Below are 18,155 nucleotides of genomic sequence, written 5' to 3'. Positions count from 1 at the left end.
TTGAATAGCCAGTGTCTCCCAAGAACTAAGAAAACATCAATAAAAATCATGGTAAACACTTGCATGTTAAGTGAATATATGACCTACTCATCACGTATATTTACAAAACACAGACAAAAAGAAGAAAATTAAAATTCTCTATAATCCCTTTACCCAGAGATAGCCACTGATAACATTTTGCTGTATATCTTTCTACTGCTTTCTTCTCTTAAATTTATCTTTTAACCTTTCAAAGAAACTCGAGTATGGCATCATTCAATTTACAAGAATCCTGTAAGGAAAAGTACTGCCAGTGTAATTGGTTCAGTTTGACAAAGAAAGAAAGCTGAAGGTCCCAGAGGTTCAGTTGTTTTAGTTCGTGCAGCAGTGTAAGTGTATAAACTGCACCTGCCAGCCCTGTGTGTTCTGAAGGGCCTCAAAACCAAACAGTTTCATCGTCAGCAAGTAACAAGAACACCCAAGAGACTAGAAAGCCAGGGAATTTCACTTTCATTGATGAAATTGATGGAGAATTGATGGAGATCAAAAGCTAGAAATATGCCTGCTTTTAAAATCCACCTGTAAGCAGTAGGTGTGGTCGAGACTCCAAAGGAGAAGGTCTCCATCAGGGTCATGCCCATGAAATAACACGCGAACACCAAAGTGTCATATGCACGAGAATGAACAGGGTGCCAGAGTACAGGATACAGGCTATTGGCAAACAAGAGTCCACAGTCAGGTGCAGGAAGTAGGTGGGTCCTCACAGACACAAGGGTATGGAGAATGCCCAGTCACTGGTGGACTTTCTTCAGTGCCCAATGTAGAATCCTGACAATGTGGGAGCAGCTGGTTTCCCACCACAAGGGAGCTGAGGGAGGGCTTGAATAGATGTATACATGCATGTCCCTCCTCCCCTCTGCGCCAGAGCATACACCCGGGGAGTGGGGCGGAATGGGCTTTGGGGTGGATGCTGAGGTATTTCGGCTGGGGATCAGCAGGGCAGCAAGAGACCTGGAAAAGTGGAATGTCAAGAGTGCTGCCCAAGGAGACTGCTTCACCAAGAGTGCTCTTATTCGCCATTCCTCAAGGGTAGTGGGTTGAAACAAGCTTCCTGAAGGAACTTCAGAGGAGCTGAAAGGAGGCTGGGTCAGGCCAGATAAGGAGGAAGGAGGGGAGGACTCCGAATGAGGAAACTGGGCCATGCAAGAGGGGAGTCACTTCTCTGGCCCTCCAATCTGCAGTAAGAATCCAGGGCCAGGCCAGAGGTTCACAGTGAGAGGAGATAAAGGGAATTGGGTCAGAAACAGAGATATGGCAATGTTCTTCAAAAGTAAACTGCATGAGTCCAACAAATGTGTGATAAAATGTCCAGCCTTATTGCTACAATGAATGAAAATGAGATATCTTTTCCTCTTCTTCTCCTTCCTTTTTTTTTTTGCCAGTGAAATTAGCAAAGAATGCAAAATGAGCAAGCTTTAAGGAGGATAATTTAGCAACACAGCACATGTGTTAAAAATGCTCATACCCATTGACCCCAAAATTCTACTTAAAATTTCTTCTAAGGACATAATCAGAGATGTGCCCAAAGAAATAAAGCAAAGTTGTTCATTTATAGTGTTCTTATAATACCTGCCACTCCCTCTTCATGAAAGAGATAAAGATAGAGAGCAAGAGCAAGAGGGGGAGAGAGGAGACAAATATCCAGAAGTAGGGGCTTGGTGAGGTAAAATTGAGATTTCCCTACAGAATGGAACAGCAGGCAGCTATTGAAGGCTGTATGTCGACAGAGGCAGATGTTTACAATTTATCACCATGTCAAAGGTTTTGAAACTTACATGTAGTATTGTACCCCCCAAACAAATCTCTGTATAAAATATCTAAATCTATGCATAGAAAAGCAACTGAGGAATCTTATATCAAAAAGCAAAGAGACTTTATCTCTAGGTGGTAGAAATACAGGTGATTTTTTTGCATGTGGGAAGGAATATGTTTTTCATATTTAAAAAAAAAATTTTTAATGTTTACTTATTTTTGAGAGAGAAAGAGAGAGAGACCATGAGCAGGGAGGGGCAGAGAGAGAGAGAAAGAGAGGGACACAGAATAGGAAGCAGGCTCCAGGCTCCAGGCTCCACGCTGTCAGAGCAGAGCCCGACACAGGGCTCGAACCCACAAACTGTGAGATCATAACCTGAGCCAAAGTTGGATGCTTAACTGACTGAGCCACCCAGGCGCCCCTGTTTTTCATAATCTGCACTGAGCAAGTGTTATTTTTGTAATCAGATGACACATTTTTATGACATAATTTCTTAAATAAACAAATTGCTTACATAGGATTTTTAACTAAACCAGAAACTAAGGCTCCTGCATCATCTAGATTCTAGAGGTAAGTTGGTAAGTCAGTTTTTCTCCTGAGCTTTTCTCCAAAGCAGAAGCATATTTCTTAGTCTCTTCCCCACATAACATACGTAAGCAGATGGCCCTAAAATTTAAGAAAACAACAATACAGTGCTAGGGAGAACCCTCTGACCCATCCTACTCCCAATAATTGCTGAGCCAGGCATTTGGACCAATTGGGGATCTGCCTCCATCACAGCCACTATATACCAAGACTACTTGCTCTTTGCAGATCCTCATTTTGCCATGGATACTCTTCTGAGCTCTCAACTGGACTCTGAGTAAATAAGGAGGAAAGGAGAGGAGGACTCTGAATGAGGAAACTGGGGGAAATCCCAGAGTGGTGCGTAAGGACACTGCCTCCCTTCCTGGCTCAGGTAGCCATAGGATGCCCCAAAACCTGCAGTGGGCCTCAGACACCCACCAGGTCTGATCCTCCCCAGGAGCCCTTTTCTCTCCCTCAGACAGCTAAAACCAGCTCTGTGGTCTGACTGTGGAGGTGTCATGCAACGAGTCTTGTCACATATTTACCCTGATCCTTGACCCCAAAAGCAACAAAGTGCAAATTGCTATTTATTCAAACTACTATTTGATTATGTTGAAGCCCAGCTGCTGAACCCAGAGATAACAGTCTTTATGGTGGGTAGGAACTTCCTGTCAAGGACAGTTCATTTTAATTTTTCCACTGAGCTCAGCCTCAAAGTGAGGTGGATTGCTACTCAGCAAGATGGACTGCATTAGTGGAGGCATTAATTGAGCGCAGATCTATGTCCCAAAAGCATAACGTTTGTTGTATACATACTTTGGGACAAGAAGAAAAATGAAAAACAGGTCTTTCTGAGGAAAAACTGAAAGCAGAATGTAGTCCATAGTCAGGATGGCAGCACCAAAGTCTAGCTGAGGGGGTTGGTGGAACTCTCCACCATTCCACAGCTCAATTCCAATGGGCTGTTTGCAAATGTTTCTAAAAGCTCAATGCCTGTGTTTGGATCTCTCTTTCCCAAACACTGGACTCCATCATGGTTCCTCTCACGACCAAGAAAAAGCTCCAGGAATCCAGCAACAGATGGGGGGCCCTTGGCCAAGGGGCTGTGGCATGTTTCCTGCTGCAAGGCTCCTCTTGGCCCAGGGTATTGATCACTGTTGGTAACCAATATGGTCCCTTCTGTCTACCTTTTACCAGTGACCTTGAGATGAGTCCTCAGCTGGAGCAAAATGTCACTTCTGGCCTCTCATTATTATGGTTCCAGGCCCTTGTCATCTTTCCTGAGCTGTAGACTGCTCTTTGTGCTGTTAAAATCTAGTTGGGATCACCCCTTCTCAACCACTCTCCTTGACCCCCGCCCCGGCCCCCCCCCCCCCCGGCCCCAAATACAGATCCAAGCACTTCAGTGTTCCAACCTCACACTCCTCCAGACTTTTCTCTCCTCTCCTCTCACATCCTATGCTCTGGCCATACCAGCCTCCTCCTCCCTGCCCCTCTCCCAGTCCCTCAGCAAGCCCTGCTGTGATCCCACCCTGGTCCAACCACCTTCCTCTCCTGGCTGTACAACTGCAACAGTCTCCAACACAGCTCCCTGCTTCCATTTTTCCCCCTCTCCAATCCATCTCCACACATCTCCAGACTGGTCTTTAAAAAAGTAAATGATGTTCACCTCTTCCTTAAACCCTCTGTAGCATGTGATGTTCCACCACACTTAGTAAAATGCAAACGCTTTCCTTGGCCTACAAGGTCTACCATGACCCAGCCCCTGCCTATCTCTCCAACTTCCTCTTGTACCACTATCCCCCTTGCTACTACAGCCATGCTTGTTTCCATTCTGTTCTTGGCACTTGCTGTTCCCTAGGCCTGGATGAAACACTTTTCCTCCAACTCTACCCCTGCCTAACTCCTTCTCATCCCTCAGTCTTAGCTCAAATACTACCTCCTGGCAAGGCCTTGCCTGACCACCTTACATAAAGCAGGACCACAGTCATCAGCACAGCTTTTACTGCCATCTGAACTTAAAAAAAAATTTTTTTTAACATTTATTTATTTTTGAGAGACAGAGAGAGACAGGGCATGAGCAGGGGAGGGGCAGAGAGGGAGACACAGAATCTGAAGCAGGCTCCAGACTCTGAGCTGGCAGCACAGACCCTGATGCAGGGCTTGAACCCACAAATCGTGAGATCATGACCTGAGCCGAAGTCGGACGCTCAACAGACTGAGCCACCCAGTTGCCCCACTTTTTTGCTATTTCATCCTTCGGTCATAGTGGGTTTGAGGTAGAAGGAAGTACAGTGTCTGAGAGTGAGGTCCCGAGAGACCTTGACTAACCTGTTCACTGTTGCACCATCGGCACCCAGGACAGTGACAGGCACACAATAGATTTTAAATCATTATTTGTGATAAATGACTGACTGCAGGAAATAATAAGCATTTCCTAAAAGGGCTTCATTATCTCCAGCCTCCACACTGTAAGTAGTGCTAATTCCCTGCCCTTGCTTCCCTCTTCCCCTCCATCACCGTGTTAACATTTGTAGTAAGACAAACTCAAACAGCCCTCTCCCATAAAGCCTCCCTTGGCCCTTCTAGACAGAAATAACTCCTGGTTCCTCTGACAACCCACCTCTGCCGCGTATTCCAAGGCCACCTGCTTCAACATGGCTTTATTCTTTCTTCCTGGAAATTCCTGTCTAGAAAGATAAGGCTATAAATCAGAAAATAACTTCACTGTTGGCTCCTGAAATCAACTCAAACAATAGACAGCTCAAATACCTCTCCTTAGAAAAACGCTTTGCCAAACTAGGCAATGATTCACTTATCAAAGCAAGGGTTCTGCACCATGTTCACCAACCTGTGAACATCAATGTCAAGAATTTTGCCCAATCTCAAAATCTTTGCACTGTAACGCCATCTTAAATCAGTCATTCCAGCCCCAGCCCACCAAACCCTATAAACGTCTGGAAGGTTCAGAGGAGCGACCTGCTTTAAAGGGTTTCCTGAGGCTCTGTGAAGGTGACCCCCTCCCTTACATTCAGCTTTGCTGGATGAACAGATTATTCTGGCGGTCTTCTAGGGGAGTTGGCAGGTAACAAGTGCACTCCTGCAACCACCATAGTGTCTAGCAGTAAGCTCTTCTGTTTATGGTGAATGATGAAAGAATGAATGGACGATCGATTAGCTCACCTACCCCACCCTCCACTCTCTCCCTTCTCGAACCAGCCTATCCAGAAACAAGCGGTGAAGGGGTCAGTAATCAGGGTTTTGGACCAAGGAAGCCCTTCACTGCAGTGACTAGGTTTTATTTTGGAACTGATGGCATAAACCCATTGGCGGGCCCCGAGTTTCACCCTAGATCCAGGCTACGACACCACTTAGCCAACCAGCCTCTCCCCTCGTGCCCAGAGCTACGGCACTGGACCGCTACGGGCTGCAGAAGGCGGGCTTCACGCACGTGCTGAATGCAGCCCACGGCCGCTGGAACGTGGACACTGGGCCCGACTACTACAGCGACATGGCCATCGAATACCACGGTGTTGAGGCGGACGACCTGCCCACCTTCGACCTCAGCGTCTTCTTCTACCCGGCGGCTGCTTTCATCGACGCAGCGCTCAGCCACGACCACAGTAAGAGACCTGTGACCCTTGGTAGTCCAACCCCAACAAACCCGCCCGAAGCCCCGCCCCACCCCCCGAAGCCCCGCCCCCCCGAAGCCCCGCCCCAAACCGAAGCCCCGCTCCTCACCTTGGCTGGAGGCGGGATCTGCGCACTGTTGAAGCCGGTTCTGCGGGGGTTGTGTGTGATTAAGCTGGGAATGTCCGAGGCCCAGGAACACAAGAACCACAGTGAGCATGCGGCTGGTGGGGTTCGGGCCTTGATCGCCTCTGTGGGGAATCGGGATCGGGAGGGTTCAGAGGAAAGGCCTTTGGCCTGAATCCCAATCCCCTAAGGCTCATCAGCAATCCTTGGAGCAGCAGGGACGTCTGGATGCCCTCAAACCTGGGATTACAGCCCAGACACTAATTGTGCCTCCACCCAAACCTGACTAATAGCTAGGGGCTTCAATGCCAGAAAACCTTCAGGAAGCTGCCTTGACTGGGAATCTATGGAGAGACTTCAGATTTTCCTGCCAACCAACCAAGCTGGCAGCCTCCCGCAATCCCCTCCTTCCCACATACTCCGTCTAGTTAGGCCTCCTATAGAAAGCTGACAATCTAGCCTTTATATATGGCAAAATATATTTGAGAATCTGAGTTTTGCACTCATGGTGTCCAAGTTTCCCAAGGTTAATTATCTATTCTTTTTTAAAAAAATTTTTAAGTTTATTTATTTATTTTGAGAGAGAGAGAGAGAGAGAGAGAGAGAGAGAGCAGGGAAAGGACAAAGAGTGAGGGGGAGAGAGAATCCCGAGGAGTCTCTAAGCTGTCAGCATAGACTCCAGTGCAGGGGCTCAATCCCACAAACCATGTGGAGGTGCCTGGGTGGCTCAGTCCGTTAGGTGTCCGACTCTTGATTTCAGCTCAGATTCCATGAACTGGGAGATCATGACCTGAGCCGAAACCAAAACTCGGTTGTCAACTGACTGAGCCACTCAGGTGCCCCAATTATCCATTTTTTAAAATCACAGTGCTAGTCCTTGCACTCAAAATACAGTTTTAGCTGGTCTAATCCAGGTTAAGTCTACAAGGCTATTTTAGAGGGAAAGGCATGGCTTAGGTATGCATTGGGGGTAAAACAATGTGCGGTTATTGCTGCAGGGTGTAACTCAGGGCATTTTATAGAGGCCAGAGGGACTTCAGCTCCCTCCTCTGTGCTCTGATTTCAGACACACGCGTCATACTCCTTTATAGGACCATCACATAATTCAGGATATCCAGCTACTGAAACCCTTTCTTGCCACAAGAGTCTGGGATTATGAGGCTCACTGCCTGACCAGCTGGCCTGCTTTAGGAATTTGCAATCTGCAGGTTGGGCGCAGGCCAAGTCCCAGACCTTGATGGCCATCCCAAAGTGGTCCTGGCCCCACAGGTAGCCATAGGCACCAAGGATTTGCCATTATTTTGGTTCAGAAAGCAATGTCACAACGAAAAGAAGAAAAACCTACAGAGCCTAAGTGCTTATATTAAGGGATGCTTCATTTCAAAGTCGTGCTTTTATGAGTCTATTTATGGACCATCTTTTGTATTATGCACATTCTGGGTTTCCAAGCAGTATCAAAAAGCAACTGGACTCTGACTCATCAACATGAGGTAAAATTTGCCTCAGATTATTTGAAGTTAACTGAAAACATATTTGACAAGAAAAAACAAAAAGCTACAACAACCCAATCCTTCAGTTTCTGTTTAATGTACTCTTTTTGCCATTACTGTATCTTCAAACTTTCTCTTAATGGAAGGGGTCTGGCAGGCTTTAGAGAAGACAGGGCGGGGATCAAATTCACAACTTACTAACAATGTGATTTCTCTAAGCCTTGGTTTCTCAATCTGGTGATGAAAATATTTACCCTGAAAGGTTATAATGAGGATCAGGAGTAACCCACATAGAGCACTTAGCAGAGAACCTGGTGCACAGCAGGTTCTCAGATGTGTTTGATAAAGAGAGGTTGTGCAGCATGAAGCACATAACCACACTAGCATGTGTGCATCATAATAAAGTTTCCAATCCCAAAAGGAAAAAAGACATTCCAACTTTGAACTAGTACAATAGACTCGTATGACAGCTTGTTTTCAGTTCCTGGCACAACATTTTAGAATCTTTCACCCCCCACCCCCACCCCTGCTAAATTAGGAAAGAATGGGGCTCTCAAGTCATACTTAGGCCTGGGCAGATCACAGAGCATTGATGTGGCGATGTCAGGCCCGTGTGGGTCCTAATGGACCATATGGTCAAAAGCACCTAGCAAAGAAAGGGTCAAGAGAGAAAAGTATATGCCCAGATCAGAGAACATGCAGGGATTAGAATCAGTGGGGAGGAGCGTGGGACTAGAATAGTTGGCTGGTGAAGCGAGCAGGACATGACCTCATTGCCAGGAGGGAGGCTGGGGTCCCTTCTCAGTGCCCTTCACAATTGAATATCCTCAAGTCTGGGCCTCAAATCAAATGTGAACTCTGCAGAACCTGGCAGGGAATGTAAAAAAAAAAAAAAAAAAAAAAATGAAGCTAGCTGTGTGGAAAGCAGAGGAGTGTGGGTAGAGGGTGCTTATAGCTAAGTGGAGAGCCCCATACATTTTCCAAAGGGGGCAGCTGCTATTCAGTCTCAGCCAGCATCTTGTGAGAATCAGTGCAAATGTGGTAGATCTGATTTTTCAGGAAAAGTTTCCAATCTGGATTTTAATGTGAAATTGCCCAATTTTTAAGTGTTGGCAACAAATTAAAAACTTCTTACAATACTGCAAAGGCCAAACAAAAGATATCCAGTGACTGTCAGTTTGTAACCTGTGCTAAGTAGTCAGAGTAACAAAATAAAAATAGCCCAGCAATGACATTGTCATAGACTCCATCCAGTGGGGATGGCATGTGCTCAGCCTTCATGCCATGTGGTGTGTCTAGTCGTTCACTGGAGATCTAGGGGACACTACTGTAGCATTTTAGAGCCAGGATCACTCGTATGTTTCTTATTATACTCTTGATGTAAGACGTGTTGATGGACAGTCTGGCCCAAAGGCAAGGCATCTCTCTCTCTCTCTCCCCTCTCTTGTCTTTCCTGTTCTTCCTTGTCTAGTTTCAGCCAAGCGTACACTGTTTCTCACTGCTGCCCCTCACATCCAGTCTTGTTTATTCTTGTTGAAAAAACCTTTCTCGTGGTGCTATAGAGCTGTGCCCAGGGCTTGTAGTGAGCCCCATGGGGCCCACTCCCACCCCTATTCTACCCTGACGCATCTCTTCCGAAAGAACTCCCCAGGCAACCGCAGTCACTCTTGGAAAATCTCAGAAATAATCTAGTCCAGTGTTTTGCCCCAAGAGCTGGGGAAACAGAGGCCTGGAGAAGCCAAGTGATGTGCCCAGGGTCACAGAGCTGATCAGAGGCCAGCGGGAATTCCTTCTGTCATTTGGACCTCTCAGGAGAGTCCTTTGCTCCTATTTTGAGCACTCGGTGACCTAACTGTATAAGAGGTCACCAAAAATCATGAAAGGTGAGGCACTCCTGCTGGTTATGACATCTGAAACAACTGAACTTGTCATTCTTCAGCAGAGGAAGAAGTACTGACAAAATACTGCCATGGGAACCCCATTTGGACTGCCTACACTCCTCCTGCCATGGCATCCTCAGAGGTGAAGTAGTGTGGGCTTAATTTAATGAAATCTTCTAAGAAATCCCGGGGCAGATACTGTAAGGCTCTAAAGATCAGATTTTAGTATCACCACTCTCTGTTTGTTCTTTCTTTCTTTTTCTTAAACAGTCCACAGCCTGCTTCTGAAGGCATCTTAAAATCTATTATGGCTAAGGCAGGTATGAATAAACAAAGCGAGTCTGCTTTTGAGCAGGAGCGTGGTCCTCTGGTGCCTCTAAGCTTTAACCAGACCAGATATTCAGGGTATTTTAAGGATCCCCTGCCCTACTGCAGCACACACAGGCCTGCCCCCCAGCAGTTCAAAACATAACGTGGACCCTTCTTCTGATGGCTTCCACACCCCCAGAAGTGTTTTGGGAGAAGTATGGATGCTGCCTTTGCAGGCTGCTGAGGGAGGTGAGTGAGCAAGAGACAGGCAAAGAGTATCCCCCAAAACCAAGGAAGGAGGCTGTTTGTGAGAGGGCACAGCTGGCAGGGGTGGGGTTGAGTTGAGGGTGGGGGTTGGTGGGGTCGGTGGGTTAACAGGCTTGGCCTGTATATATGATTTGAGTGACAGAGGCCTATCTTTTGGTCACCAGTTGAAAATACGCAATTGGGGAGCAGCAGAGATTCTGGATATGGGTTTTCTTTATAAGACTGTGGGAATTCACCTTTTGGTAAAGGCTAAGGGGAATTATTAAATTGAAATCACCATTTCTCAAACATAGATTGTGACCTATTGGTGTGTCATAAAATGAGATTAGTGAGTGCAGCCAGCATTTCCTGAAAAAGAATGAATTGATTAGAAAATAATTGAATATAGCAGCATGCATTGCACGTAGTAAAAGTTCATATTACCTTGTGGAACTTTTGTCTGATACACACACACTTGTGATATCACATAGAGCTCTGAATCTGGTGTCAGGGAGCCTGGGCTCAGATCATGCATGGTTCTGTCACTTCCCAGCTGTGCAAACAGGGCCGCTCACTTCTTTGCACATTATCTCTTCTGTAAAATGGAGATGATAATTTCATCATCAGTCTGTCGTGCTGATCGAGTATGGTAATCTATGTAAAAATGTACTTGGACGATCTGGGGGCGAGGTAGGGCTATGTACACGTAAACTGTGAACTGTGTGTTGTGTTTTCAGGGGGCACACGAAGAAGTGAAAGCCACTGATCTAGGAAATGTGTGCCCTGACAAAGCTGCCTTCACTTAGGGCCCTAACTGGCTGGGGTCTAACAGAGAGCCTCCTAGTTTCTCTGGTATGGGCCATTCCGGGAGCAGGCCCCGTGCAGGTCTCCTTGCCCTTGTCTCCTGAACCCTCTGAGAGCTTTCTCACCACCCGATGCTGGGCCCCAAAGGGTGATGCTTAGCAGAGCCACAAAGCAAAGAGAGAGCAGTGCCTGGAGGGTGCTGAGACAGGCCCTTTACCAAGGGAGGAAGACCTACCTACCAAGCTCACATGGCTGAGGGCATTCACGCCACTTTTGTAAAACCAAAATTCAGCTCCAGGAGCTTCTGCTGGAGCTGAGCACACCCTTCTCTCCCTTCCCCCTTTCTCTTCCAACCCCCTCCATCTCCCTTTGCCATTTTTCTCCCCTCCCCTCCTCCCACTTAACAGACTTCAGGCTCCCAAAAGACTTAATGAACTACAGCTTTCGTCTGTTTCAAGCATTTAGTCGTGACAGAAAGAATTACCCTTTTTGCCAGGAGAGGAAGAAACGCTTTAGTTATCAGCACAGCTGGCAAGCAGCCAGCCAGCCTCTGGAACAGTCTGTGGGGATTAGAATGCCAGAGGTAGACATTCCAGTCCAGGAGCACAACCATGCCATGCAAGAGCCAGGGCCAGCCTCCCCCAAACCCGACCCAGCAAAAAAGAAGCAGGCCCTGCTTCTTGCCTTCCTTTCTAGCAAATGTGCCCAAGGGAAATGTGGTGCGGTCACACTCTTGTAGCTCAGCATCATGGCAGGTGGGATTGCAGGGCCGCCTGGTAAGCTTGTGGAGATTCGTGAAAATGAATTGTGACAAAATGAACAGTTCCTTATGAAGCACCTTTCTGCGCCAGCCCTGTGTGTGTGGAGAGACCATCATGGAGTTCTTCCTGATGGGCAAGATGTGCAGGCCTTGCTAGCTGGGAGAGGGGAGAGAGAATCCTGTGCCTGATGGTCAGGCCCTCTTGGATTTCTCACTCTGCCTGGGCATGGTCCTGGGCATGGTCCCCTGGCACAGGTGAGGGGGTGGCGGTGAGAAGGACACGGGGGAGCCATGTCTGTTCAGAAGTATTCTTCAACAAGCTGTTCTCATATCCTGATGTTCCATAAGCTCAGTGGTGTTCATAAGTGTCTTTTTGGTCATCCTTCTGAGCCACAGGCCTGAGACTCAGGAAGAGACATCACTGGGGTCACAAGTCACATAGCTCAAGCTGCCCCTATCCCACAAACACAGGAGAGGGCAGCCACTGGGATGGCATTGGTGGGGACAGCCGGAGAGCCTAATCTCATTACTTTCTCTGTCCCCTGAACACAGTGGCCAGCGGCTAGCACACAGAAGGGCCTCAGTAACAAGTTGCTTTTAACTATTTCTAGCCATGGCACCTGCTTTTTGGGTGACCTCTGGCATGTCATTTCACCACTCTGAGCCTGTTTCCCATCTGTGAGGCAGGAATGATGATAATGAAACCTTGAAGTTTCTGTTAAGGATAAAATGAGATAACGCACATTGATGTACTACTGTGTGAGCTCGAGAGCACTACCAAATGCAGACCTGAAGGGTGCAGAAGCTGCTTCACACTGTGAAGCCGGGCCTAGCTGATGCCATGGTAGTGTTGTTTTGGTTGAAGTATATAAAGAAAATCCAGATTCATTCAGACATGTAGATGGAGAAGGGAAGGATATTTTAATAGCCTTTTCTGGTAATTATGGATATTTTTCTTTAATACTACACCAAAACTTGACAAGTAATAGTTTCTTAAAGGCTAGCTATGATGCCTTGCAATCTGAAACCATACACATAAACTTCATACGTACTCTGTTATATGAAAATCCATTGGTCTGTCTTGCACTTTGGATGGATTTTTTTTTACTCACGCATGACTTTGTAATATCCCACATTGGTCATTTGGAAAATATTGGTTCACTAAGTTATGTAGATCTTCCAAATGTTGACACTTTTCATTGTATGTTATCAAAAGAACACATTTGTTAATATCACCACCAATCTTAACAGAAAAATCTAAAAAGTATTGGGAAACTGTCAACCCCACAGTAATAGATACAAGTTTTCCAAGATTCTATTTTCCTCAAAAGCCTGATTTTTATCACTGGCAACAAACACCATACATGAAAGGCCTATTTTGTTCACTTTTTTTTTTTTTTAAGATTTTATTTTTGAGCAATCAGTACACTCAACGTGGGGCTCAAACTCACAACCCTGAGATCAAGAGTTGCATGCTCTTCCAACTGAGCCAGCCAGGCTCCCTACTTTGTTCACTTCTGAGACGAAGTCTGCCAAATATCCAAGTGTGAATTATCATGGTTTTTCTGTCATTTGCTCTTTTAAGTAAAAACAGTGTTTCATGAAACAGTGGCTAATTCAGCTTGCAACTCTACCTCCTATGTGCTTGTTCTTGAGATAACCATCTTACTTTGGCACTCAGCCAAAGTGCTTTAAGTGTACATACCATTTCATCACGCAAAATATTAAGCAGAAGTGTAACCAAAGGCTGAAATTTGATAAAAATTAATTTGTATTGCTTCATCAAGGATATTCTTAAGGGAAATCGGTGTCCCCCCCCCCCCCCCCCCCGAGAGCACATGGTGGTGAAGAATGCAATGATTACCAGTATAGTGTGGTACCTCTTCTTCCCACTGCATTTCAGGTAAGATCCTGGTTCACTGTGTCATGGGCCGCAGCCGTTCAGCAACCCTGGTCCTGGCCTACCTGATGATTCACAAGAACATGACCCTGGTGGACGCCATTCAACAAGTGGCCAAGAACCGCTGTGTCCTACCCAACCGGGGCTTTCTGAAGCAGCTCCGGGAATTGGACAAGCAGCTCGTGCAGCAGAGGCGACAGGCCAAGCACAGTGACAACAGTGAGAAGGCTGGTGAGAAGGAGCCATAGCACCCCTAGCAGGGCCCACAGAGATACTCGGGAATAGAGAGGGAGGCTGAAATGGCCCTGCCCTGTGACCTGGGACAGTGAACCAAAGCTTGACTTCCTTCAATCTTAAACTTCTCAGGTGTATGCTGATGTTTGGGGGGGGGGGGGGGATTCAAAACTGCCTCCTGGATGAGGACTTGGCTTCATAGCAGAATGGGGCAGACTGCCTTCTCAGCAGAATTGGTTACAGATGAGCACACAGTTCTGCACAAAGGTGCCTGTATTTTATTATTATTATTATTGTCATCATTATTATTATTTTCTGGTAAGATGGAAGCAGAAAAGGATTGGAAAATATGTAGGCATTGTGCTGTGATTAAATGTTTGGCTTTGTCTGAAAGTCACATTCTTTTTTTTTTTTATGTTTATTTATTTTGAGAGAGAGAGAGAGAGTTCACACATGCAGGGGAGTGGCAGAGAGAGAGAGAGGGAGAGAGAGAATCCCAAGCAGCCTTCAGGCTTTCAGCACAGAGCCTGACACAGGGCTCAATCCCATGAACCGTGAGACCATGACCTGAGCCAAAATCAAGAGTCAGACGCTTAACCAACTGAGTCATTCAGGTGCCCCCGAAAGTCACATTCTTAAAAAATAATTGTAAAATATAAATTTATTTTTTAGCTGCAGAAAAGTGCCTGGGAGAGCTGTGTTACAGAAGAGTCTGCATAGCTTATTAGCAGGCCCCTTCTCTGGGGCATCTGTATTTCCTTACCATCTCCTGCATCCTCTTTTCCATGGAATCCCCAGGCTTGGATCACCACTCATAGATGCCGCTGTCTGCAACCTGCAGAGAGCAACTCATTTATTAGGAATAGGGCGGGGGGGGGGGGGGAGGGGTGGGTGCTGTCCTGAGTCCCGTACACTGGCCCCTGCCTTGTGCTCTTCTACCTTCCTCGGGAGCCAGGGCTAGCAGAATCCTAGCCAGAGCTGCCACCACCCAGAAAAATTCAACGAATTGTGGACAAGTTTAACTTTACAATTTTGGAAAAAAGAAGGGGGATATTCTTTAGGGAACTGGCACTTGGAGAAACTCCTTTCATTTTGATTCTAGTCAAAGCAACACAGGCTTGTTTTCAGTCATACCAGAAAGCATTTGCAAATGTGTTTGCTGTGGAATGGGAGAACAAGGCAGTCAGGTGAGCTCAGGTGTGCCCTGCCTGTGTGATTTTCATTCTCGAGGAGAAAACAGCAGGAGACATCAAGCAGATAGAGATGGCTTCTGGAACCAGGAACCCTAAACTAGACAGAACCCAAAGAGAAATGCTGATGGAGATGCCAGAGGTCAAGGACCAGAAACGAAAACTGCCCGGAGAAAGCAAAAAGAGTGCAATAAATGCCTGTGGAAGAAAATATGAAAAGGGGCTTGGTCCTTCGATTTGGTTATGGTTTTCAGCAGAATGAAAGAGGAAGTTCTTGATGGAGGAAGGATAGTGTCGGGGGGCCCAGCAGCCTTGTAAAACTTCCCTGTGAGTTTAGGTGGGCTGCCCTGATTTTGTGCCACAGGAGAGGACTTGTGGCCTGGGCCCTTGGTGGCTGGGCCTGGCTTCCTGGGACTGCTCTGAGAGAGTCATCGTGGTCCAAGAGTAGTCAGGTCCTCATAAGGACTTGAATCTGAGTGTGAGGGGAGCCATACACAGGCTTATGGGAAAGAGATATAGACCAAAAGGAGCTCTAGGGTCCCAGAGGCACCTACCTGGACTTTCCCATCACAGGATTCCCATAACCCACTCAAAACTCATTTATCTCCTAGGTCTAATATATTCCTTGTCTAGAAAGAAATTAGTATTTCCATTTTAATGAAATATTACATTTAATAACATCATAATGACATACTTACATTTAAATGAATCCATTGTGGGATGTATGGTAGGATGAAATGCTGGTGTTCTCTTGAGCTTCTCTATACTTTCCTACACGGGCCCATCTCTTTGTGGGGCTGTGAGTCTTACTGAGGACAGCAGGAGCAGAGAACTTTAAAGTTGGAGTTCTGGTCTCTGCAAGATGGCTCCTGGGGGCCAGAGGTGGGAGAAAGGAGGAACAGAAATTTTTGCAAAAGCATTTCAAGTCTTCAGAAGTAAATTATTTATTTGGCCAATAAGTATTCATTGAGAACCTACCGCATGCCAAAAATTGGGTTAGAAAGCCAAAAGTAAAAACAAAAAGGCATGTTGTGATAAAGTGCAATGAGGCAAACAGGTAGTGAGGTGAAGGACAATTGGGGATGGGGTGAAGACCTGAGGAGATGGGGTGAGCTGAGACTTGAAGGAGCACACCCTCCAAAGGGGGAGTCATTCTAGGCTGAGGAACAGAACAGCACTGGTGAAAGCCCCAGAGTGATAAAGAGGTATATTTTTGAGGAAACGCCCCTCAGTGAAGCTGGAGCCCATAGGTAGGGGGAAATTGGAAGACGTGGGTTATAGAAGCTAGATTCTATTTCAAGTACAGAGAAAAGCCACCGAATGGTTTTAAGCAGGGGAATGGTATGACCTATGTTTTAAGGAGATCACTCTGGCTGAAGTATGGAGAATGGATTGTTGGGAATTAAGAAGGGAGGCAAGAAGACCAGACAGGAAGCTGTTGGAACCCTAGACAGGAGAGGATGGTGGCCTGGACTGAGACAGCCCCAGGGGACTACTACTCAAGATTATTTTGGAATTATCCTGGAGAGTCGACAGAACCTGATGAGAGGGCAAAGAAAAATGAAAGCTATTGATTCGGTTTCTTGCCTGAGTATGGAGATGAGGTTGACCAGGGCAGAAATGGGGGGAGAGGGCTGGAGATCACCAGTTACGCCTGTAAGACATACATAAAGTATCCCGTGTCATTGGACCTTGAATCTAGGAGCTCAGAGGAATGTTCACAACTGGAGGTGTAATTCTGGGTGTTATCTGTGCGTAGGTGGTGTTGGAACTCATCATCCTGGGTGAGATAATGAGAAAAGGGAGGAAGTCCCAGGCCTGAGTGCTTCAACATCAGTGTTTAGAGCTGGGCCTGGGTGGCAGAGGGAGAACCAGGAAAGAGGACAGAGAAGGAAGAAGAAAAACCAGGAGTGTGGAATTATGGACACCTGGGCACAGTTTCATAATTTAACAGTACTGGTAGTCTGTTGACTGTACACTGGAGACAATGCTTGCTTATAACAAAGTAAAGTTTATTTGTATGGCACTTAATAGTTCCTGTAGCATCGTGAATTTGTTAGCTGAGCCTTGAAATCAGAGAGATGACAACTTACGGTCTTTTCAGAGTTACGTGTAGGAAGAAGAGCTGCCATTTGGAGAATTGGGTTTGTTTCAGCTTCCAAATGTTAGCTGAGTGAGTTTGGGCAATTAAGATAGGTTCTTTGAGCCCGATCTCCTCATCTGACACCGGAGACAATGGCCCCATTTCCTGCACAGGGTAGGCGTGTGGATCACGTGGGAAGGCTGTTTATGAAAGCTTGTAACAGTATTGTGAGTCATCATTTCTGAAACAGAGTGTCGGCAAGGAAGGCCGATGCCTTCACACCTGGGTAGGCACCACTTGAGCAATTCAAAAGAAAAGGTCGACAGCTGATGACCACTCAAGACTCTTATAAGGTAAATGAAAGAACAGATTACTGGGCTTAAAAAACATGGCTTGTTAATGAATCTCAACCTGATGGTGACTCCATTTCAGTTCTGATGAATCCAAGTTCCTGTTTTCCAGGATCCTTGGTGTCACATTTTGGTCTGAATTGCTTTCTCTAGTGAGAGTGGGTGAGTAAGGAAGAGTGTGCAGTGTTCTGAGGCCACCTCAGATCAGCAGTTTCTCTCCCCCAAGCCTTTCTGTTCTGCCCATGAATGCTGGAGATAGGGGCCAGCAGAGGGGGTCCTGTACCTGGATATGCTGCTGTCCCTTGGGAGCCTATGACACAAGGAGTCCCTAGTAGTGTTCTTGGATTCTGATCTGGTAGGTCTGGGGCAGTGACCAGAACTTGCCCACAAGCTCCCTGGAGGACTGTGAGGAAGGCAGGGTGTGGGGGTGATGGAACCCCAGTTTCACACAAACCACAGGGTGTGATTAGCAGGCCATGGCAAAAGGAAAACACAAGGGAATCTCAGTCCCAAAGGACCTCAACAGAAGAGGAAAGAGACTACATATGTGAAGGTTTCAAGATGGGGCCTGTGGAAGCTTCCAGATCAGCTTGTTAGCAGGCCTCCACCCCAGCTCTTAGGCTCAGGCAGCCTCTTGCCTGACAGGTGCACCCACTGGGCTGCTAAGATTCATGGCTACTGCCGAACTAGCGGCACACCATCACCTCCCTCTCTGAAGCTGGATTAGGTTTTCCTTCCTATTAGTTTCTCTTCTTCCCTTTGTGACTAAAGCCCTTGCAGAAGTGTCTTTTCAT

General features: G+C 46.6%; 1 protein-coding gene and 1 long non-coding RNA gene across 4 annotated transcripts in view; one reads left to right on the top strand and one right to left on the bottom strand.

Annotated features, from left to right (window-relative positions):
• The window catches only part of DUSP29 (dual specificity phosphatase 29), a 35,447-nt gene extending 21,314 nt beyond the window's left edge, over positions 1-14,133 (top strand). For all 3 annotated transcript variants that reach the window (XM_040485465.1, XM_040485466.1, XM_040485467.1), the window contains 2 exons: positions 5,762-5,982; positions 13,508-14,133. In XM_040485465.1, the coding sequence (XP_040341399.1) occupies positions 5,762-5,982; positions 13,508-13,752 (466 nt within the window). In that variant the 3' untranslated portion in view covers positions 13,753-14,133. The remainder of the gene's footprint in view (positions 1-5,761; positions 5,983-13,507) is intronic.
• Positions 14,134-14,381: 248 nt separating this feature from the next.
• LOC121036817 (uncharacterized) lies at positions 14,382-15,737 on the bottom strand. Its single transcript, XR_005793486.1, has 2 exons — positions 15,627-15,737; positions 14,382-14,573 (listed from the first exon to the last, which is right to left on the bottom strand). It is a non-coding gene; the product is annotated as an uncharacterized LOC121036817 (long non-coding RNA).
• Positions 15,738-18,155: the final 2,418 nt, after the last annotated feature.

This window comes from Herpailurus yagouaroundi, unplaced genomic scaffold (genome assembly GCF_014898765.1).
Source record: "Herpailurus yagouaroundi ecotype Mexico unplaced genomic scaffold, PumYag 163, whole genome shotgun sequence".
Classification (NCBI taxonomy): domain Eukaryota; kingdom Metazoa; phylum Chordata; class Mammalia; order Carnivora; family Felidae; genus Herpailurus; species Herpailurus yagouaroundi.
The sequence above is the reverse complement of the archived record's forward strand: the minus strand, read 5'-3'. Positions and strand labels throughout refer to the sequence as shown.